Source organism: Thunnus maccoyii, chromosome 7 (genome assembly GCF_910596095.1).
Source record: "Thunnus maccoyii chromosome 7, fThuMac1.1, whole genome shotgun sequence".
In the NCBI taxonomy this organism is placed as follows: Eukaryota; Metazoa; Chordata; class Actinopteri; order Scombriformes; family Scombridae; genus Thunnus; species Thunnus maccoyii.
The window spans coordinates 33,462,501-33,487,500 of record NC_056539.1 but is presented as its reverse complement, the minus strand read 5'-3'; the positions used below and the strand labels follow the sequence as shown (position 1 = coordinate 33,487,500).

Here is a 25,000-nt window from a genome sequence, read left to right as displayed (position 1 = left end):
CACACACACACACACATTCCACAGTGGATCTGCAGCTCTGGATGTTCGTTTGAGCCACATACCAACATTCCTCACAGCCCAGTGCAGCGTTTCAGCTTCCTGACCCGCTCACACCGTCCCCTCCACGCCGACGTTTCCTCCTCCACCGCTTTTTCACACTCTGTCTGTCCGCTGCAAACAAAATCCCACTTAACAAGTCACTCCGTCTCATATTCAGCCTTTAAAAAAAAAAAAAAAAAAGCGTGGTTTTCTGCCAGCGGGGTGAGATAATCCCTGTTGTTCTCAGCTTTCCCTCCACTCACAGGAATGTTTTCTGAAATGTGTCTTGAAACAAAATAATCCTGTTTCTGCATCCGAGTCGAGATAGAAGCTGATTTATATGGAAACATGGAATTATGTCAAACTAATAGTTGTTTTTTTTGGGGGGTTTCTAATATTTTAGGACTCTTTTAACTGCAAACAATCTGTTCCAAACCTGCTTCAACAAAATAAAATGAAGTTTTTGTTCTGCAGAGCTGCTTCTGTTATTTCAGGAGAAATAATGAAAAACAAACTGGAATCAAGAAAACAACTAAAAAACAGCTGATTTGTGTTGGAAATGTGAAATGATTTCAACTGATTGGTTGTTTTAAAGGATTATTTTAAGGGAAACACGTCATTCTGGGACTCAGTCATTGACTTAAATTGTAGATTTTCTGCAGTTTGTCCTGATTAGCAAAACACTGCAAACAACATCCGTCTAACATTGTTTATATTTCACCTCGACAACCTGCTCGTAGCTCTTAAAACCAGAAAAATCTGCTTTTCTGGTGAAATAATCAGCGTTGTGTCAGATATTTAATAGAAATAAGTGTCAGATCGCTGCACTAGAAAGAAGAAATATTGATTGATTTGTGTTGGAGACACAAAATTAGCAGCTCGTTTTAAGAAAATATAATATTTTTCTCTCAGATTCGGTGAGAGACTGACCGCCGATCTGTTGCTGTTTCCACTTCAGCTTCTTTATAAACGAGTCATTTCTCTCTCACATCTGGCCTTAAACACCTGTTTCTGCTTTTTTCCAAACAAGTCTAAATTCTGCCAGTTGTGTCTGAGATAATAATCCTTGTTTCTCTTCTTGTTTCTGGAATTTATTTTGTCAGAAATGTTTCTGCATCTGAAGGTTGAGAAGCTGCTGCTGCTGCATCACAGCCGGCAGGAATGACTTCTGATTGTGGCTCTTTATTTAAACATTTTATTATTATTATTATTATTATTATAAAGTGACCATCATGTCGTCTCGCTGGCAGGTTGTTTTGTTCAGTGAAGGAATCAGATTTGTGTGCTGAATAAAAAGGCCGCCTGGTTAAAAGGTGGTGCGGAGGACGAGTGACGCGGCTCCCCGGGGTCCTTTCTTCTTCCTCTCTTTTTTTTTTGGGGTCATTCTTTCTTTCAGCGTTTTTTCCCTCCGAGGGAAATAAGCGTCTGTAAAACCTGCGGAGGGCCGGACCGAGGCTTACACGTTCCCCCTCTGCACCTTGGTGACAGATGTAATGGGCTCCAAATAACAGGCCTGTAACAACAACCCCATGAATAACAGTCATTTAGGGGGAGCAATAATGGTAATCCTCCCTGCCTCCCTCCCTCCCTCCCTCCTCGTCTATTGACACCCACACCCACACACTGAGGGAATTATCGGCGTGTCACTCGGGCGGCTCAGCGGCGAGGCCCGACTGAGCCACAGAGACTTCGCCGTTGGTGATGCAGGACGAGGAGGAGGAAGGAGGAAGGAGGAAGGAGGAGGAGGAGGACGCCAGCGACGACACAACACTCCGAGGAGGGAGATTTATGCAAACTGCATGTACAGTATGTTGCACACAAGCTGCACACGACTCGGCTACCGGACAGATAAAGAGACGTCGCTGATATCTGAGAGTTTGGACCAATCGAGGCTCAGTTCACCACAAAACACCACAAACTTCACTAGAGAGAGTCTGAACTTGAGGAAAGGTGGTGAATAGACACAGATTATCTGTTAAGACTCAACAGAATCACTCTAATAAAAGATCATTTGTGCTGGAAATGAAGAATCTACCTTCCTCGGTTCAGCCGTTCCTTTGACTCCTGTGATTGATGTTTTATTTTGGGACAGATTTCAGATATCTAATATAATCTGTTATTGATATCTAATATATCAAAATGTGATCAACTCAGTGGATTAGAGGCCAGTTTGGAAGATGGGAGCTCTCTGGTTTTATGTTTTTCATTCATGGCTGTTGAGTCTGTTGCAGGTTTTTCTTCAGCTGAGTCTCAACACGTCTGTTTGCATTTCTTATATTTATATTTCTATATTTATTGGTCTATTTTCTACACAGCACTCCTCCTCTTCTTCTCCTGTGAGCACGACGTGATGTAAAGGTCGACTCGTTGCAAAGACTTTTCTTTAAAATCAATAAAACCCCCAAAAAAAACAACTTAAAAATGGAAGTTAAAGAAACTTAAACACCTGCAACAACATCAAATATCATTTCATCACCACTAGTTTTTTCTGCTAATCTGTCGTCTTTGATAATCTCAAAGTTTCTCGTAACATCACGAAATCCCAAAATGTATCTCTGTGGTTTTATTAGTGAGTGAATCTTTAAATACGTGGAGTTAAATTAGGATCCAAATGAATAAAAGCTTTTATTTTATGGCGCCTCCTGCTGGCCGGGAGGCAACGAGCAGCTTCACGTAACGTTTCATTTATTTTTCTTTAAATCTGAAATTTCAGCAAAAAAAATTCTCCAAAATCCCAAAACTGAGCTTCAAGAAACTGATAAAATGAAATCAGCAGTTTCTGATGTTTTGGGATTAAATAAATATTAATCTTCAAATTTGGTGTTTTTTTTTTGTTTTTTGATGCTAAATAAAAATAAAGTGTTTAATGTTTGAAGGGATTAAAAACAGCTTCTCTGGATTAAACATGAACAGCTCATTAACAAACACTCTTATGCAAAAATATTAAAAATATCAGAAATGAATAAAGAAGAAATAATTAAAGAATTCATTTCTAAATAACAAACAGTAAAAGTGTCTCCGATGTGAAGAATTTAAGCTGAAAACATCTGTTAAAACCCTGAAAACAGATTTTTTTTTTTTTTTTCCAACCTTTTAACTGAGCAGGATTTATAAAAGCGACAGTCAGCGAGGACTCTGGCTGCTGATTATTGGTTTTACTGGCTGATAATCAGATTATACGTTAAAGCTCCTGTTTCTTTGCTGCAGTTTCAGACGCTCACATCGTCCTCAAACGTGTCTCCAAACAAACCGAAGCTTCCACCGGAAAATCAGGATGCCAAATGATTTCTTTTTTTTTTTTTTTTTTTATTTGTGGAGAATTTTTGGATTCAAACAAAGCAGCAGATTACTGAACTATCTCCTCTCACAGCCACAATATCAATAAATCATTTACAAATTGTTACAATTAAATGTCAATAAATCAGATTAAATGTCCTTTTCTGGAATATGATAAATTATTGAATTCCAGTCATTTTTAATATAGAGGATAAATTATGGGATGTAATTGTACTCAAGAGGTTATTCTTGCAATGAAACACATTTAATTCAAATAATTTGACGGATGAAAATACTGATGACTGATGCTCAAATTAAAACATATTTAATAAAAATATATGTGGCTGATTTAAATGTTCATTCTTTGCAGAAGAGGCTGCGGTTAATTTCAGGAGATTAGGACGATAATTCCAGCAAGAGGAAGCCAAAATCTCCATGAGGTCACACCCAAAAAAAGCTCTTAAATCCTATTTTAACCTTTGACCCTGAACACAACCCTGCAGTAAAGCAAATTATTTTTTTAAAGAGGGAAATAAATTAGGTCAAATTTAAGTTGTTGGGAGGTAAATATGCAAATGTTTGATTTATGATTTATGCTGGAAATAAATGATAAATGATTTTGTCAGCAGTTTGTCGTCTTGCAGAAATAAAATCAGTTGATGTTTTTCTGGCTGCTGCAGGTCTGCTGTGACACTTCAGGTCACCTCTGACACAAACATTTGTTTTTCTCTGCAGAGACATATTTCTGTCAGGCCCTGAGGTTCCTCTGTGAGGCCTAAACAGCAGCAGGAAGGAACCAATTAATGATCACATTCACTTTGATTTTTACAAAATGGGAACAACCTGCAGAGCTCAGCACAGCTCAGCCGATGTGAAGAGCTGAAAACCCAACCACCCTGCAGCTGACGGATCCCTTCATCCCGCCTCAGGCTGCACTAAATCACTTCTTTTCACACTAAATGTGAAGCCTCTCTGAACAACATGTGTCATAAACTCTCACAGCTTTCAGTGGTTTTCTGCTCGTGTTTCCCCGCACATGCACGTCTCTGCCCTGAAGGAGACGCATGTCGGCGACCACAGTTGGAAAGTTTTTGGGGGCAAAAGAAAAAAAACAGAAATAACCAACAAGTTTACGCGTCTGAATTACGGCTGTGCCCGAGTTTACGCATCCACATTTTGCGCAAATTATGACATTAAAACTTTGGAGGTGGAAGTCAGGAGGGAAGACACGGAGCCGCTGATCCGCTCCGGCTGCCCGGCCAGCGCGAGCCTGAACGGGGCTTCTGCCAGCGGAGCAGCCGGGACAGAGTGTGTGCACCCGGCACAAGAAACAAGCTCAACCAGCGGCTCAAAGCTCCGCTGAAACAACTCGACAACACGCGACATTCTGCAGGAAAAGTTACCGAGAGAAACAGTGTCAGAAGACAGAAATTAACGCTCATGTTAAATAAAAAAAAATTTGGAAAAAGGAACTTTAGAGGCGCCGTCCGCCATGTGCTGCAGCGGCGGACAGGAAGACAGTTGAAAGTGTGAGAAGCGAAGCTGCAGCCTGCAGACTATAGAGTCCATACAGTCCTGAGTGGACAGTAAACAGGAGAGAAGCTCAGTCCGAGCTCCGCTGCACACAAACACCGTTAAGAGAATTTAAAAAAGTTTGAAAGGAGACTCACCTGTGTTAGACATAGCGGGGAATACATATCTGTCGGATCTAATCTTAGATCTGGAAGGTGTGTGTGTGTTTATGTGTGTGTGGGTTACTGTAACTCCAGCCTGTGTGTGCGCGCGTGTGCGTGTGCGCAGTGTGTGTGTGTGTGTGTGTGTGTGTGAGTGAGTGAATGTGTGTGTGTGTGTGTGTATGTGTGTGTTTGTGTGTGAAAAAAGGAAAGAACAGAAAAAGGAGAGAGAGTGAGAGAAGGGGAAATAGAGCCCTCCTTTTGCCCCCTTCGCTTTCACATTTCCAACCAGCGCTGAACTTTGACCCCGCCTCGGGTTACATGTACTGTCCGGACCTGTTAGAGGCCCTCCGCCGGGGAGCGCACAACTTTCAGCCCAGACACGAAGAACATCTCCAGCAACAAGAGAAAAGTCCCGTTAGAGAAATAAAAAAAAAAAATAGAAAGGATCACAGGGCAGCCCGGTGTGGTGTCGGTGCTGGGAGCTGAGGCGAGAGCGGCCGGTGCTGGTGGACGGTGCAAACCTCCAAAACGTCCCGAAACTGCATTTCAAACCGTCGGAGAGCCGCGGCGACCGGCGGACCTCGGCAACATGTCTATCCGTCCTGCGGTGCGCTGTGGCCGGCTTGCGGCGGTGCGGCTCCTCGGTGCTCGGGACGGAGGGCGCGGTGCAGCAGCAGCAGCAGCAGCAGCCGCGGTGTCCGCGGAGTCCCGGGAAAAGAGATCTGACGAGGAAGAAAGAAAAAAAAAGGCAAAAACGGGATCCCTGAGCTGCCAGACGGCCGCCTCGCCTCTAAAACAACCGACAGCTGCTTTCCGTTAATTTATCTCCAGCAGGAGGAGACGGTAAAGAAGAGAGCGAGTGAGAGAGAGAGTCGGTGTGTTGTCCCGGACGCAGAGAGGAGCGCCACCTCCTCTCCGCTCCTCAGTCTGTCTGCTGCACCGGGACCTGCACTCTCCGACACCGGACTGCGTCGGTGTGTAGACTCGGTGTGGCCGCGGACTGAGCGCAGTGACCCTGCAGAGCCGAAACTGATCACACACTCAGCTTATTGATCAGAAAGAAAAAAAAAAACCCATCGATCCTCCGCGCGCAGTTTCACAAGTAGAATCCGGTGGTGATGCCGCTGCTGTGTGTGTGTGTTAGTGTGTGTGTGTGTGTGTGTGTTAGTGTGTGTGTGTGTGTGTGTGATCCCGCCGCTCAGGAGAGTATTGAGATGAAACTGATCGGGTTGTGGGTTTATTGATTAGTTATGGATTAGATTAGAAAAGGAGCTCTGATTCGCTGCTGAAATGTTTTCATTGCTTTTTATATTTTAAAAAAAGCAACTTAAAACTGGTCCTTAGGGCAGCACGAGACAACATTTGGGGTTTGATGCATTAAAGAGGAAGAAGAGGGATCAATCCTGCAGAGTCTCAGTCAGGATCCGACAAACTCCCGCCGGTTTCTGCACAAGTTTCAATCTTTTCTGCGCTAAATCAAGTCCGAGAGCTCCGCAGCTCTGCAGCTCCGCTCCTTCAATCCACAGGCAAATTTTTTTCACTTTCCTGTCTCAGTGTGTGTGTGTGTGTGTGTGTGTGTGTGTGTGTGTGTGTGTGTGTGTGTGTGTGTGTGTGTGTGTGTGCGTGTGTGTGCGTGACAGAAACCAACAACCTCTAATCCAGCGCTACAAGCCACTTTAAAGCGGTAAATGTCTGTGTTTCCTGCGCAGAGAAACGCAGAAGCAGCCGCTTCCATGAGGTCAATAAGAAGCTGACAGAGTCCGAGGAGGATCCATGAGATCTATAGAGATCTGACAGGATCCACTCACACCACTCACAACACACTCAACCACTGAAATTACACTTTATAATGACGATTGTCTCCTTTTAAAGCCTCCAACACTAAACATTATTATTATTATGATTAAATCATCAAGTCCTATTAACTTATTGTATATATTATAATACAGATGTGAGATGATGGAGATATGAACCAATCAGCTCTGATACTAGTCTGTTTATTCATTTATGATGTGATGTTTTATGATTTTATGTGACGTTATGATTGCTTGATATATTAATAAACAGCAGGTTTGATTATAAATTCCTTCTAAAGACACTTTCCATCATTTTCTATCTCTGCTGTGTGTTCATGTATTTATTTCATTTTCACTGATCTTTTATTAAAAATTCAGGTTTTACTGCATCCACACTGTTTTTATGTTTTGTCTGATATTTGTCAGTTTTGTTTTTCTCTCCTGATATTAAAGAAACAGACGTCATGTTGATAATTAGCTTTTGAACTTGAACTTGAGTATTAAAATCTGTAAATTGGAGGGAAAGCAGCGCTCCTTTAAAGCTTACATCCCTCTAAATGTGAGAATATAAACATTCAATCTATTTGAATATCAAAACTTCTTCTGCACTCAGTGATGCATGACTGTAGTATCAGTATTATAATAGAAGGTCAGCTGCTGTATTTGGTGCAGTTTTTGGGGGTTTTTGGTAAATAAAAGTACAAATATTTTCCTCTGATGTTTTTAGGGAGAAAAAGCTGAAAGTTGACTGGTGCGTGTAAACGTTCCAGATGTTTTATATTCTGTATTTCAGGTGAGTTTGATCTCAGAGACTCGACTGTGTCTGCAGGTGTGAGGCAGATAACAGCGCCCCCTACATCACATCCACACACACACACACACACACACACACACACACACACACAGCTGCTCGGTTTACACCTAACTAACTGTAGAAACTGTATTCTTTATATGAAATAAGAACATCATGTATAATAATGTAGATGTAGAGATGTAGTCTCTGATTGGTCAGATGTGTCTACAGGAAGTTGAAACATTTGAAGACACTACAGAACCATAAAGTCACATCTGAGAAGCAGAGACACTCAATAAAAAGCTTTACGGGGATATAAGAGGAATATTAGTCTGTAGAGGAAACAAAATACAATAAAGCTTCTATAAAGCTACTTTGCATGTCTCTATAGGATCATTAAAAAATGATACAAACAGGAAAATGATGATAATAAATCAGCAGTAAGAAGCACAGACAGTGTAAAACTACCATAAAGTGGCCGTTACAGACAGGAATATAATCAGCAGGGAGGATCACACACAGACTGAAGATATTATACACATATAGGACATAAAATACCACGATCGTTATAAACTCACCACAGACTCTCTGAAGTCCTCAGAGAAACATCGCAGGAATATTACAGCAGATTAAATGATCATTATGGACAATTAAACCTCTACTGAGCTCCACATACACACGTTAAATCTTTACTGGGATATGAAATCCATTCAAATAAACCAATAATGGAGACTTTAAACACACCTGAACAGAGAGTGCACTAAAATAAAATCTCATCTAGTGATAAAGTCACAATAAACAGACAGAACTCATCTGTAAATACGTATATAGATCATCTGGGAGAGTTATATCAGTATAAAATGTGATTAAACACAATAAAATGTCTGAAAATGATTGTGACAATAAGATAAAAGTGTGATAAACTCACTACTGAGATGAGACAACAGGGATGTTTTTAAATCCTTATTTGAAGCTTTAATAAGATAAAAGTGAGATTAAGTTTCTATAAACTGATAAGAAACCACAGATGATGTTTTTAGAGGAATATTAGAGGAAAATAACAGGAGATAAAATATAATAATAGACAATAAACTATTTATATTATAGTGATAATAAAGTCACATTAAACTTATTGACCATTCAGGCTGATTTTAGCATCATTTGATCCTCTGCTGAGCCTCCATCTACCAACAGCCAATCAGGAGCTGCCACGTCAGAGCCACGATCTCTGATTGCGCTGTAATTGGACGAAACGGAGGAATTTGAACGTCAGAGGCGCGTCTGATTGGACGGAAAATTAAGGTTAAAAAAAACCCTGACGTGTGCGCGCAAACGAGAACGCGCTCGTTCACTGCATTAACTGACACAAAATAAGATTAATACAAATAAAACAGAGATAATCTGAGGAGTTATAGATTATTGATTATAGATAAATAAAGGTAAAGGTGAGCTGATAGAGTTATTGATGACGGAGTGATGACGTACCATCTGAGAAGTTGAGAGCAGGTGAGAAACTACCCAGGATGCTTCAGGGTCCAGAGTCAGTCTGAGTTATTCTGCTGGAATAATAATCCAGCGGTCCAGACAGTTTACTGCTCCTGTTTCTGTACTTGTCGGTTCGGCTCGGCTCGGCTCGGCTCGGTTCGGGACTTTACAGAAGTTGCACCAGTCAATCTCTTGCCTGTTTGTTTGTTTATTTGTTTGTTTATCTCTAGCCGCTGTCCCCTCTTCCTCCCTCTCCTCCTTCCTCTTCTTCCTGTCCCGCTGGATCCACATAACCCGGTTCAGCTCGGTGTGACCCGGTACAGCACGGCAGCTCCGTGCAGCGGGGAGCAGCTTCAGCCCTGCAGCGCTGCAGCCGCCGGACCGGCCGGTGCACCGACTGATTTACAGCCGCTTCACACGGCTTCATTCCCCGGTCGGTGCTGCGCGCGGTGACGGCCGTGCGTGTGAGGGAGAGAGGAGGAGAAAGGAGGAGAGAGGAGGAGGAGAAAGGAGGTGCAGATGTTTGCGGGGAGGCTGCAGCGGGCTGACCGGACCGGGACGCACCGGCGGAGGTTCGTCAGGCAGCTGCAGTGTGATACCTGCTGAGGATCCGCAGCTGCTCACCTGTCAGGTGTTCAAACCTCTGATCTGACTCACTCAGCAAAGACTCCGCATTAAAAAATTATTTTAAAATATTTAATAAAGTTGAACATGTTTCCACGTGGTCATACATGAAATTAAATATTTCACATGTGAACATATGAATTACATGAATATCATGTGACACGTGTTCATTTGTGTCTTTTTTTAAAGGGATTCTTTTAAATTTCATCCGTTTCATTTCACATTAAAAACGTCACATGTTGTCATCACTGTCACGCGTGACATCATACGTGTGAAATGTTCACACGTATGATGTGTTTCTCATGTAACATACAGTCAGACAAGAAGACTGTGATAAACAGACGAGATCAGTTTAATGTATAAATTATAACTGTATGAGGTCTCCTGCAGCTCTGGAGGGGAAAATGACCCTCTGATGATGTCATAGTGATGTCATCAAGGTTATTTTGGAATAAATGGCAGTTTCACCCTTCAGCTCAACAAAACTGTTCCACGTACAGCAGTGAAAACAGCCGTGATATCGAGATTAATGTTGCACTAAACATGATGATGAAGCAGCCGGAATAACGACGCAGCCCTGTTTCTATTGGACGAAGTTAAAGGTGAAGTTTTGACGACTCGCCACGAAACAGGAAACGTAAACTCGTCAGTTCAGTGTGAACTTCGATGGAAATAAAACAAGACCGAACCTTCAGCTGTAAAGACAAACTGGAGGTGTGAAGTTGTTTACCAGGCCGGGAGGCTCTAATTAAAGACATCATCCAGGTGCATCATGGGAAATGTAGGATCCAGTGTTTTTTGGTGTTTGACCCAAACTAGACACTATAAAAAGTCTCGACCTCTGCTGCACAGATTTGGACTAATCTGTCTCTACAAGTCCACGAATTTTATGGAAGTGCAACAATAAATCATTTGACCTTCACTTTAATAAGATTGTGGTGCATAAAATGTCTTAAAACGCTGCACATCAGGTCTTAGAGTTTGGTTCCTTCAGGGTCAAAAATGTATTTAAAAATATTAAAATCAGACGTGTATGCTGCTGGTTTGCAGATTTTATAGGCCTGCAGCTGCGTCTCTACATGATTTCCTCAATTATTCTCCCAGATTTCTAATTTGTGAGACAGAATCGCCTTAAATCCAAAGTTTGTCTTGTGAAGCACCTGTTTGTTAAAAGCTCTTTCTATATAAATCTGGCAGACTTGCGTTGACCTCCGCTGATCTCTTCTTCTGCAGGTTTTCAGTCGGGCTGCAGAGCTGCGAGCGGTGAGTCGTCTGAGGTTAATGAACAGAAGCTTTTATGTTAATAGAAGGACAGCCGGCGTGATTTAACAAGACAATCTGCAGATTTACTTCGCTCAAATACATCCCAGGCTCCGGTTATTAGTTGGCTAAACAACGTCTCAGCGATGAAGGTCAAGACAAAGAGAAGGTAATTAGATTACAGCAATTAAATTGGGTTTTCGATATGATCAATAATCTTAATGTGTAATCATGGATTACTGGCTCAGACTTCCACAGAGAGCCGATCACTCTGCTGTCCAGACGTCCATCATATAAGCTGCAGATCAGACACTGCAGGTTCACACTTTACTACATTCTTCTTCTTCTTCTTCTGTTCTATGTGCTGCTGTGATTATATGATGATATATAAATGATAAATGAACGCATGTATCCTGGTTACGGCTGCGACTAACAATCGATTAGTTGTTCAGTCTATAAAATGTCCAAAAGTCCAACGTGACGTCCTTAAATGTTTACTTCACTGTCATAGAAGACGAAAGAAAGAAACCAGGATGAATTTATATTTTAGAAGCTGGAACAAGAGAAATTAGCATTTTATTAAAAAATGATGATGATTGGATTATTAAAATACCATGCTTAACATATGGTTGCAGCTCTAATCCTGCTGCTGAGTCTCATCCTGGTTTTGATCATATTTAGTGATATTTATTGAACTTCCTGTTTACATGTTTCTAACAGCAGAGTTATTGTCTTTATGTTTGTCTGTTTCAGTTAAATGTGTCTCTGCTGCAGTAGATTCAGGTGAGTCTTCACACTTTGACTTTTTATTTCAGCTTTGATCACATGACAGATGAATCAGTGTTTTACTCGCCACAGTTGACTCATCTCAGGTAGCATAGATCAGACTCTTAAAGGACGAGTTCACAGCTTTTCTAGTGAGTCTTAAACCAACAGTCAGGAGAACAAATGAACATTGAAACATGTTTTTCTTGATGTAATCATTCCTCCTGTTCATACTGACCAGTAGAAGATCCCTTCATAATGACCTTATAATGGAAGTGATGTGTTTAACAGTTTATCTGAAGCTAATATGAAGCTTCAGCGTCCAAATGAGTCAAATCAAGTAGATATCTTTCAACGTTACAGTCTTTTTAGTGCCAAAGTCCCTCTTTTTGTTACTATACTTCCACCTGCAGCTCAACAGGGAAACACTGTCCGAGGAAACACAAAGAGGGAATTTGATGCTAAAAAGACTGTAAATGTGTCAGATATCCACTTGATATGACTAACTCAGACTGATGAAGCTGAATAGAAGCTTCACACAGACTTTTAAATGACTGTGTGGACACACTGTGGATTTTTATCCTCCATCACTTCCATTGAAAGCACATTTGAAGAATCTTTTAATATCCAGTATGAACAGGAGGAATGATTACAGACACCTGACTGCTGCTTTAACACTGAGATCATTCAGGTTCCTTTCTTACCGTCTCCTCGTTTTTAGTATTTTATTATCTTTTTTCACATTTCAATTTTGTATTATTGTTTTATTTTACTATTCTGAATTTTTACATTTTCATCCTTCCTCTGGTGTTTCTTCATGTGATGTGTTTTCTCAGTTCCTGTTTTTATTGAGTCTTTATTTATAACAGTCATTTATGGTTTTGTGTGTGGATGGTGCTACAAATAAAATCTGATTGATTGATTGATATGACGTTTACATGTGCAAACATATAATCAGGATGCTCCAAAAACCTGATCGACATCCGCCTGTAAAGTGATTTATGTTTTAGATCATCAGATATATGATGATGAATAATGACATAGAACCAGTTTACTCATCATCACATGTTCTTTAAAGTCATTTTAAATGTGTTGTCTGTCTAGTTTGATGTTTTTAACTCATCAGATTTGTCTGAAGTGTCCTGATGAAGCAGAACTGAACCTGAGGCTCCATCTAGAGCCGATCAGCTGTAACTACACCGAACACTGAATACACGCAGCAGACTCACTATAAAACACTTTAACATAAAAAATATTCATGTTTTTACAAGTAAATAATGAACTAAAAAGCTTTATAAAATGTTTTTCCATCTTTTTTTATATATGTTTCATATCATACTACTCACTGGGACGTTTATTATTCCTGTTAACTCTGACATGTAGAATAAATAAAGATTTTTTATCATCATTATTTTTTCTTAGTTTTTTCAATTCTGAAAAAAAATCCTGAAAGTTAAATGAAGTTAAAACAAAGGACTCTCATTAAAACTATAAAATCTGTATAAAAAGGCTCACAGATGCACATTTATCCCAATCATTATATTCATTTAAATGGTTTATTTATATTAATTTAAAAACATAACTAGATTAATATCATTTAGACGCAACTGAGGACAAAATAATCTAAATAAACCAGATGTGAGCTGATAAATAACCGCACAATATGAAACGACACAAGTTCAAATAATAAGACGATGAGATAATTATTAATGAAATATCTCAAATTAAGCTTTTAATCATCTGCTGTAAAAAAAAAATGTTGTATTTCATCAGACGCAGAAGTGATGGAATCCAACCTGTCAATCATTCATTCATTCATTCATTCATTCATTCATTCATCAGCAGTGACCGGCTGAGACAAACTCCCAGCAGGCTGCAGGATCACACACTGGGAGCTCCCAGTAAAACCACTTTCATGTGTGTGTTTGTGCTCTTTCTGTCTTTCTGAGGACTTTAGAGTGAAAACATTTTGGAACTTTCTTCAGAAAATCAGGACATTTTGAAACATGAGGTCATTTCCTGTTTGAGGGTTGATGTTGGAGGTTCAGTGAATGAATGATGTCATTAAGGGTCCTCACAGAAGTACAAATGTGCATGTGTGTGTGTGTTTGCCTCAGAGATAATTACACCATCGGCTCGCTGCGAGGTCCTTCACTGCCCATCACCGCACACACACACACACACACACACACACACACACACACACACACACACACACACACACACACACACACACCTGGTCCTCTCCTGCAGGTGTTTTCTCTTCACACAGCAGCTCAAACTCTCCTTCAGTCTCATCAACAGTTTGAAGCACAGAGTCACAACCCTCAGCGTCACAGCATGTCCGCTGTTACCATGACAACACGTCATCCGCTAATTTCACTTTAAATTATGTTGTTTTAGGAGCGTCTCGGTTACCAAACCATATAACCACATCACTGGTTCCGTTTCAGACTGACAGGTCACTCTGACTGTCAGTTAAAGGTTTGAGTTGCATTGTGGGTAATGTAGGCGCTGGGGTTTGATGAGACAACATCTCTGGTTCTGCTGTCCACCGTGTGTCTGATGATGTTACAGGAGTGAAATAATGAATCTGTGGAAGATTCTTAAAAGTCTGTTAGTGTGACGCTGCTGGAAACCCCGCCAGAATAAATGTCTTTCTATTGGTGAGAGTTCACAGGTCAAAAGTGAGTTCATCAGTCCAAACATCTTCAGTTGAAGTGAACGGATGTTAATGTGACCTCACTGTTAATCCGGATAACTCACAGATCTCACTGTCAACATTTAGATATTTTAAAAGATTTTTGAACTTTTCAAATCAGTTTTTCCAAAGTTCATTTCTGTTACTGAGTTGGGAGCAAACGCGTCACTTATCTCAAAACCCCAAAAACCTGCACTACACAGTTAAAGTGATGGTTTTTATCCCAGCTTGCTGCTGCTTGCTCTCACCTCTGCTTGCTTTCTTCTGCTAATATTCTTGTTTTTCTTCTGTGAGAAACTACGAACAACGGCGGCTGGATACGTATAAATCACTGGGACTGTAATTTTTTTTGTAGCTATAGTAGACTATTGCTATATTTCAACATTTTTATGACCTCCTCAGTAGCCTACCAGCAGCAGCCTGTACTGCAGTGACTGGAAAAGTGGTACTTAGCTAAAGCTAATTAGCAGCAAGATGCCTCCCTTCTCCACAGGCGACTTCCACAAACTTCTACAGAAGATTGCAGTGCTGGAAACCAAAACTCACCAGTTAGAAGTGACAGTGGAAGTGATTGGATTCAAAACGGTAGACAAGATCATGCTAACACACAGCTAATTAGCACCACAAAGACTACCAAGAAACAGGAGGGCTGTGTACCGGATGAAAGTCCTCCCTGTGTCTCTCTCTTGGAGCAAAGCCTGAGAGTGGCAGGCAGAGCCCAGCAGCCTGAGATCTGCACTATCATCCTCTTCAACCCCTCTTCTTAGGACACAGCTGAGAAAAGGAGAACTAACAACCAAATGTGCAGCTGGAGAACAGATTTGCTCCACTGTTGTAGGACCCTGGATCTCCGCCTGATCACCTGGACGACCTTTCATCCTCACACAAAGAGTTGCCAACTGTCCCATATTAGCCAGGACGGCCAATTTATGGGGCTAAATTGGTTGGTGAAACTGATTTCAACCAAACCGCAGCACTGAGACTGCTCTTGTGAAGGTCTTCAATGACATCCGCTTAAACACTGACAGTGGCAGAATTTCAGTCTTAGCGTCACTGGATCTCAGTGCTGCATTCAACACAGTTGACCACAACATACCAGACCGACTGGAAAACTGGTTGGGACTTTCTGGCTCAGTACTGGACTGGTTTGAATCCTACTTAAAGGACAGGGACTACTTTGTGTCTATAGGTAATTAATTACACATCTGAGTGGACAAAAATAACTTGCGGAGTTCCCCAAGGCTCCGTTCTGGGGCCTCTTCTGTTCAACATCTACATGCTCCCACTGGTTCAGATTATGGAAAACGACAAAAATATGCTACCACAGTTATGTGTCTTCACAGGTCTCCCTAAAAAAATCTATCAGACAGTTGCAGCTGATCCAGATGCTGCTGCTCGAGTCCATATCAGTCCAGTTCTCAGGTCTTTACACTGACTTCCTGTCTGTTGGTTTATAAAGCACTGAATACATTTCTGATCTGCTGCTACATTATGAACCGTCCAGACCTCTCAGGTGGTCTGGGATCAGGTCTGCTTTCTGTCTCCAGAGTAAAAACTCCCAGAAAACTGCAGATCTGCTTTTAAATCACAGCTGATTGCCTTTTATTAAACCAAATTTTTACATTTTATTCTTGTATTTTATGCCTGTCTCATTCTATTTTAGCTTGTTTTTATTTTCAATTGTCTTACCTCTTTAATAACAATTTTACATTTATTTAAATGTCCTTTTAAATGTGTTTCTTTTGCACTTTGTCTTAATGCTTTTAATGTTTTATGTAAAGCACTTTGAATGGCCTTGTTGTTGAAATGTGCAGGTAAACTCGCCTCATCTGCCCTTTAAAGTGACATTTATGTGAGTCAACAAATATAATTTCTGTCATCGTTAACACATCAGATAATAAGATGGTGTGTGTATATGTGACTCTATATGAGCTGAAGTGTCATTTATTACGTTGGGTCATTACAGGAGATACGAGTTACATCCTAAATCACTTCACAAAAAAAAACGCCCGGCCAATCAGACGTGAGCAGAAATTAGAAAACCGAACACGGACGTCACCATGGAGACGGGCTGATGTCGGCGGCGGTTTTGGGCTAAAAAATACTGTGGGACCACAAAGTGTGTGTGTGTGTGTGTGTGTTAGTGTGTGTGTGTGTTAGTGTGTGTGTGTTAGTGTGTGTGTGTGATGGGGGATGGGGGCTCCACCTGCTCCCACTGAGCTGCTGCCAGGCTGGAGATCAGCCAACAGCACCGGGCCTGAAACCAAGCCTCCGCCAAGCTCGCACAACCAGAAAGAGAAGAGGGGGAAAAACAAGAGGAGGAGGAGGAGGACAGAAAGAGAGAAAGAGAGAGAGAGAGAGAGAGAGAGATATGGAAGGAGAGACAGGAAACCAGAAGGAGGAAAATAAGGTCAGAAAACCAGGAAAAGAAATGAGACAAGAGAAGACGAGAAAAAGGAGAGAAAGAGGAAGATGTGATGGAGGAAAACCAGGAAAAAGAGAAGAAAGATGAGCTGACATTTAACAGAGAAGAAGAAGAAGAAGAAGAAGAAAAACTGCAGCAGAAGGTCTAATAAGCAGGAGGACTGAGACGAAAAAAGAAAATGGGAAAGTAGAGCGATGTAGGTGGATTAGAAGGTCATAAAACTAGAGAATAAGAAAAGAAAAAGATGAAAGGACAAACAGAGAAAGAAACAAAGAAGGAAACCAGAGACACAATATCGATAAAATGAATATTTATAACACTGAAAAAGTAGAAGAAATACTACAAAAAACAAGTTAGTGGTGGCGAGAAATCAGAAGAAAACCAAGCAGGAAGTAAGAATTCTTTCCTTCTTTGTCACATTTGGACCAGTAAAGTCTGTTTAATGACGTTGGATGAGATCGAGGGCGAAGCAGCAGCGTGAGCTCGACCTCATCTTCATCTTATTTAGTGATCTGAGTCATCAGCGCAGGTGGAGGCTGATAGATGATTCTTCACCACGTCTCATCCCAAGCATGAAATCAAACTTTATCAAACCGTATAAATCCCTCATTTTCACCTTTTCTATCCGACGTAGGTCACAATATCGTCTCTTTAAGATCTTTTGGTATCTGGTTATAATAAAAGAAATGTTTCAGAATAAAGTGCAAATGTTTTTCATGGTGGAAGGAAACTCAGATATAAATATTTAAACCCAAAACGTTTCTTTTTCTTCTTGCTGAGAATCATGAAAAGCTAAATATGATCATCACTGCTGGAGCTCGGATCAATGCTCGCCGGCTGAGAGCTGGCGTGCGACGTTCACGTTTGATATTTATTCAGAAATTTATTTTTTTTGCATTGAAATGTGAGTTTGGACCTGGTGTGAAACAGCTTTTACAATATGTTTGTTTTCCCCCAAAAAAAACAGATTTAAGGGAACAAAAGCAGCACCGGAGAGGAGATAGAGAGAGAGAGTCTAAAGTATTGAACACAGTGAAATCGTGACCTCATGGTGGCACTAAAGGAAAAGTCAGAGGATCAGTAGATTGATCAGTAGATTGATCAGTAGATTGATCCTCTGGCCTTCAGCCCTCGTTCCAGTCTCCACAACAAATCAAAACTCCTGCCATGCATTTCTACATCTTCTTCTTTCTATATTCACCAGCACTCACACACCATGATGCAGTGTTTCCCCTGTATCATTAATATCAACGGGCTACTAATGAGCACAATAACACCCAACGTCTTCCCTCTCTTCGTTCTTCAAAGGACATCCACGTGAAAGGTGCAAGAGTAGCGTAGCTCCGTTAAGGCATAAGGCAGTGCACGTGTGTGTAAATGTGTGTGTGTGTGTGTTTATGGTTGCACAAGTGAGGAGAGCTAGCGGCAGAAATGTGACGTGACCGCGAGCAGAGCAGAGGAAAAGTTTAGCAGTAAGTTGTCAGTCTGGCAGTAAATGTACAGGACAGACTGTGTGTCAGTTGAAGATACTCGTCTATCGAAGTGGGTTAGCCCCGAACTTAGCAACAACGCGTTAGCTTAACAGTTAACACGTTAGCTTAACAGTGTGGGAAACACCGTTAAGCTAATGTGTTAACTGTTAAGCTGACTTTAGATTTTCTAGTGTCTTTTCACAAACATATGAAGACTTTAATTCTCTTTTTTCTTATTTCATTCATGGTACACAACAGGATGAAAGCTGAACTACATTGTCCAACTGGACCGTAACTATCACTCACCACCAGTGTCAGAAATAATAAAGAGCATTAAACAGCTGTTTCATACTGATCTGATCTGTTATCACAACCAGCAGGTGGAACGTCACCCTGGTGGGTCGGTCAGATGGCTGTGATTGGCTGGATGGCCGTTCAATCAATCTAACTTGACCAACAGGTTTTCATGTATGGTATGTATGATATTTTGCTCGTTATGACCTGCTGGAGGCTAAAATAAGGATCAATATCATGATGATCATCCAGAAACATGTTGAGGTGTTTCAGACTGACCTCGTCTGGCTGTTTCCGGCTAAAAAGTGATTTATTTTCTTAATATCAGTCTGTCGCTGCTGCAGAAACTCAAATATCAGCATCAGCGTTTCAGATTTGCATCGACGTCCAGCCGGAATAATTAGCAGAACGACAGTTAGCTAACGTCTACACGCTCGGATCCTGGAATCTAATTACCGTTTTACATCCTCCTCCAAAATATATTTTTTTCCACACGTCAAACCAAAACTATTTCTGTCTCAAAGGATGAAAACGTGAACATTTAGTGGAGTTTAGTGAAGCAGCAGCAGATCTACTGACTGTTTCTTCTTCTCTGCTCGGCTCTCAGCTGTCACTTTTTTTTTTTTTTTTGGTTTAATTTTCGCAGCTTAAAAAAAAAAAACCCGGAGCTGCAGTAGTGTTGGTGATGACCTTGGCGGTTTGGACGCGGTTTTTCTGCTTGGCGTCTGAAAAAACACACAGACAGAGAGAGAGAGAGAGAGAGAGAGAGAGAGAGAGAGAGACGAACGCCAAAATATCCATCGCTTGCATCATAAACTCATCTCAGTCAAGTCAGATGACACAAAACTCTTCTTCTTCTTCTTCTTCTTCTTCAAAACTCGTTACAGGCTGCTGACGGGGGCTGGGGCCTGTGTGTGTGTGTGTGTGTGTGTGTGTGTGTGGGTGTGTGTGGATACAACAGAAGAAGAGGATGAAACAGGAAGGCAGTTGTGTAGTGAGAGGGAGGCAGGAGGAACAGATGGCCTGGCAGAGCATGGGGAGAGGCCGGAACCCCCCCCACCCTCTGACCGACTTTCATTGATGAGCCAGTATGTGTGTGTGTGTGTGTGTCTTAGTGTGTGTGTGTGTGTGCAGCACGTGTTAGACACATATGCCATCTCACAATATTATTTAGAACAGCACCACCCCGACTATTTCAAGTTTACACACAAAGCGTCTCACACACACACACACACACACACACACACATGCAGGAGCAGCGAGCCGCCTGCCAGCATCACGATGCCGAAACACAAACTGTGTTTCTGTTGCTTTCAGCGATCATTACAGTCAATAAGCTCATACAAATCAAACAAAGAGCGCAAACACCACGACGCTTTCCTACAGTCTGACGACGCAAACTCAGCTGCTCTCATTCTCTCTAAAATACAACCAGCAGAGTGAAACAAATACAGGAGTTTGATCAGTGATTTGTTGATATATTGATATATTAAAGCTCTTTGAAACCTCGCACACTGAGTCCGTTGTGTTTTATTATTATATTGATTATATATGACTTTGTCGACGTCTACATTCTTGAAAGAAAAAGAAAGAACCACACAGTAAAGAAGAAGATCACCAATATCCACGATCCGATTGATCCTGAACACACACACACACACACACACACACACACACACACATATTCAGGGCTCAGCCTCAAAACGCTGCAACATACAGACCAGATGATGATCAATAGTCGTCCTGTGATCAGCTGATAGTGTTTCCAGGCTGTGTTGTTTGCGTGTACGGTGGCTCTGAGTGGTCAAACAACTCTGTAAAAGGCTTTTGAGGGATGCAAACGTGTAAACGTGATCGATACAACGTGACGTCGTGTTTATTTTTTAACGTGCGACAATTTCGGACGAAAAAAACGGACTTAGTGTGCAAAGACTTTAAAGGTCAGGCTGCGATGTGTTGTGATGGACCGAATGTGGCGGTGACATGTCGACACAGAGACGAACAGACTGACTTACTGGATGTTTACTGACTTCTATGGAGATAAAAACATCAGGCAGGTTGTTACTCTTTTTGTTAAAGAATCTTAACTCAGGATTCATTCAGCAGCATTTTCAGAAGCTTTGAAGTGAATCTTGTGTTCAGCTGCATCATGTAAAGTACAAAAGTTCATCACATAACAGGTGAAAACCTGCGGGGAAAAGCTAGTAAGTGGACCTTGAATGAAGATTTCCTTTTTGTACAGTTTCTAAATGAACCGTCTCTGATTCATATTTAGTCTAATTAAACTCACCTTTCCTGTGTTTTACTTTGCTGAGAGGATGACCTGCCGTCTTCATCATCATGTCTTTCCATTCACTGGTTGTTTTTTAGCATTTTCAATTTTTGCATAAAAGAAGCTGAGTAGTGTTTCCTGTCTGAAGTGTAACAGCAGCTCTGAGTGAATAAATGAATCATGTGACTTAAGAGCTGAAAACATCAGATCTGTGTGGAGCGATGATGAGGAGGAGGCTGTAACCTTCCTCACATCCATACATGAAACTAACAGAAAAGTCATATTTCCATCATGTTTTCCATCGTTTGGGCTTTGATTGTCGCTCTTTTAATGACGTCATCTCGTTGTTTTCTCTTCTTCTGCAACGGCATCGACCGGAGAATTAGCGCCACCTGCTGTTTATCTGTTAACATTCACACAGCAGCAGCAGTGGAAGGAAACAAACATTCACTACGTTTCCTTTAACCAATTATTTTGAAAACTGGTAAAAAAAAAATGTGCACTACGTTGACTAGATTTTATTCTTACTTTGGTTTAAGAAAATAAAAGATTTGTGAGGACTTGCTTCTCCTTAAAGGACGACAACATCTGCGTTATTTTGCGGGTTGTTCGGACGGAAACTCAGCAACGAGCAGTGACGTGTGTTGGCGTGTCGACTGCTGAGTGAGAGATGAGTCTCTGTGTTTATATCAGTTTATACGCAGCGACGTCATCATGCAGAAACCTACAGCAGGAAGGATTCTGACGCTAAAACACACGTACTTCAACCAAGATTTGAATACATATGAAACACTGCTGGGAAACTACAGAATGATATAAATAAATAAACAACGGTCCCTGTGATCTACTGGAGCGGTTACAGTTTGTTGGATTTCACGTGTTCTCCGCTGATAATTTGTCGAACATCTTCGTTCTCACCTGGAAGTGAAACGATGGAACACAGCAGGTTTTTATTAAAAAGCGTTGTGAAGAAGGTGCAGACGGTGAACGCAGCCTCGCATCTCCTGACGTCCTGACCGAGAGGAGGGTTCAAGGTAAAAGAGACCAACCGCTGCGAGGGACGGAGGACGAGTCGAGTCAGCGGTTCATCAGAGAAACCAAAAAAAACAAAAAAAACAAACAAAAAAAAAATCCTCCTCCCGTCTCCTCTCACCTCCAGCCTCCCTCAGAGTGTGTGTGTGTGTGTGTGTGTGTGTGTGTGTGTGTGTGTGGTATCAAACTCTGTGTTCAGTTTATGGATCCAGCCGAGGAGAAAGTTTCACATTATACAAGCTAACGAAAATATCTGCTAAGCGCTGAAGGGAAAGCAGCGAGGGGTCGGAGGTCAACCCCGACAAGAGACGAGTTCCTCAGATTCTTCTTCTTCTTCGTCTCCTTCTTCTCTCCGTCTTACATATCTAAACCCAGCACACACACACACACACACACACACACACGTATGTATTAATGCCTTCGCTCTTCCTCCCTCCGCAGCAGATTGCCCACGCACACCAGGTTTCACCAGGACCCAACCTGATGGGGCGCCCAAAAAAATATATTCCGCCGTCTTTGAGAGGAAGAAGGAAGCCTGCAGGCGAGATGATGGGGAACGTAGGCAAGCTGTCAGCAGGGCCGGGCATATGCTGGGTCCCCCCCCCCACCCTCACCCACCCTCACCCACCCTCACCCCCACCCTAAAAAAAACAAAAAAAAGCCTCCTCCATCTTCCACCCTCCACCCCTCCATATCTCCTTCTGTCTCCTCTCTGCCAGGCAACCAGTCTGCAAACCAGTAAACAGCCAGTAAACAGCCAGTAAACAGCCAGTAAACACAGTCTCTCCTCGTCTCCTTCAGACGCTGCGACAATATTTCACTGGATTCGTTTGCTTTATTATGGTCTGGTTCTTTATTATATGTAGAAACAAACTCAGGTTTCAGCTCAGTGATAAAATCTTAATTGAAGATGATGAACAGCAGCTGTTTTCTTCTTATTTGGATCTTTTCTCTATATTTTAATTCTTTTTTTTATCATATTTATATTAGTTAGATCTTAACTTTAATGTCCAAGTTGGAGGAAAAAGTCAACAAACAGATTTAAAATACAGGAAAAAAAAAAAATCACATTTAGCAAGAAGAAGTGATTATTCTATAATATAAATTGACTGATTACTTTTATTTTTTAACATATATTTGATCATTTCTGATTGATTATTGATCTTACTTTGTATTTCATTCATTTTTTCGTAGCTGATTGTTATATTTTTTTTTTTGTTGCCATTTTAAGGATCATTTTCTCTGAGAATATAAAACTAATTTATTCTTCTTATTATCTGGAGTGAAGCTGTCGAAACTCTGTCGGGAGCAGCTAACAGAAAGTTACAGTTACAGTTTATTTATTCAGTTATTATAATCATTTGTTTATTTCATCCAGTTCTGTGTGTTTTCCAGCAGCAGTCGTCGACTCTCTAAAGTACTTTTCAACCTTTTGTTTTGTAATTAATTCAAGTTTCCTGCTGTTTGCTGTGATCATGTGACGTGTGGATGCTGCTGCTGCTGCTGCTGGATGTCGTGTGTGTGTGTGTGTGTGTGTGTGTGTACGGCTCCACATCTGTTTCTATTAATCCTCAACTTAACTCTGCACTGTTTCAACTTCCAACTCTGATTTTGTATTTTTTTTCTTTCTTGCAGCTTTATTTTCAGAGAATAAATCATAAAATGCTGCAACGCTTTGACACAAAGTTTGAGGTTTGTTGCTCTGAAGCTGCCGTCACAGCAGCATCACGCTTTGTGCTACCATGACAACGCTGTCATATGAGTTGAACAACGTGGCGTCGTGCTGTTAAAATACAGTGAAAATATGACAAAAATGTAACTTTTGTTGTCAGAAATCTGAGATAAAATCTTTGTTAGAGCAGTAACGCACAGCTGAGGTTTTTATATTATTTATATTGATCATATTTCAGGTGATTGATCAATCAGAGACGTTTAATATGTGATCTGATCACAGTGAGGATGGCTGTGTTCAGCAGAGCGACGCTGACAGACAGCTGCTTTAATCGGCTCGTTGTGTTTATAATGGAGTGAATTCACCTGAACACAACGAGACTGGAAGGTAACAAGGCAGGAAATGCTTCAACACACACACACACACACACACACACCCACCCACACACACACACACACAGATGTGCAGTCTCTCCCCCCAAACACAATATGAAAACAACAGAGGAGGCCTGCCAGCTGTTCACATAAAAACAGGGAGTCTGCACACACAGCTGGACACACACACACACACACACACACACACACACACACACACAGAGTCTCTGGCAGGTGTGAGGTGGGACAGGAACCAATGGGATCGCTGCATTAATTACAGCGAGGGAGACGATTGATCAGAAGCTCGTCAGCTGCTTCGTTAGACGTCACAGAGCCGATTCCTTATTGGATCGACAATCAGCCAATCAGAACGATGCACAAAAAAAAGGATTAAACAATCAAACAGATGTTTTTTTTTTAGGATTGAATCTGACTTTAAATGATCAGAAACACAAAATAAAAATATGCAAAGAAAAGATTTTAAAGCCTCGTCGTGCTTCAGTTTGAATCTTAAACAGAGAATTCTTCTTCTGCTGTCAAACTGTGGTTCAAGGACCTCCAGGAGGCCGCTGAAGAGGTTACAGGTGTCCGACAGTCAAACACAGAACACATTCATTCTACTGAGAGAGATTTGATCTAATGATGAAAGGTTTTATCTACTTTAACTTAAATATGAACATGTTAGTATTAATGAGAATAAACCTGATCAGCTGTGTTTCTGCTCTGCTTTCATGTTCATGTGGATTTAAATTAAAACCATTTTCTTAAATGAATGAATGAAATTTATGGAAAATTTGTGGATTTTTGTTTGCAAAAATCAAGTTTGTTTTCTGTCTAATTTAAAATTAATTTTGCTTAAATGTGTAATTATTTCTCAGTTCAGATTTGTTTCGTTTTATTAGTTTCTGTCTTTAACTTCGACCTCAGACTAGAAAACAACTCAAAATAATTTAGTTATTTGAAGATTCTGTTGAGTAAATTTCATAACGTTATATATAAAAGCTGCTGCTTTTTTGAATTATAACATGTTTTATTAGACCGTGT

At 41.0% G+C, this 25,000-nt stretch overlaps 1 protein-coding gene across 14 annotated transcripts in view; it reads right to left on the bottom strand.

Annotated features, from left to right (window-relative positions):
• nfia (nuclear factor I/A) overlaps positions 1-25,000 on the bottom strand; it is a 194,806-nt gene that overhangs the window by 122,230 nt on the left and 47,576 nt on the right. The window contains exon 1 of one of the 14 annotated variants that reach the window (XM_042416798.1): positions 9,066-9,768. The exons of 12 other annotated variants lie outside the window; for them this stretch is intronic. In XM_042416798.1, the coding sequence (XP_042272732.1) occupies positions 9,066-9,068 (3 nt within the window). In that variant the 5' untranslated portion in view covers positions 9,069-9,768. Of the gene's footprint in view, positions 1-4,985; positions 5,111-9,065; positions 9,769-25,000 lie in introns of those variants that run through there. One more of the 14 variants, XM_042416796.1, reaches the window with a different exon arrangement.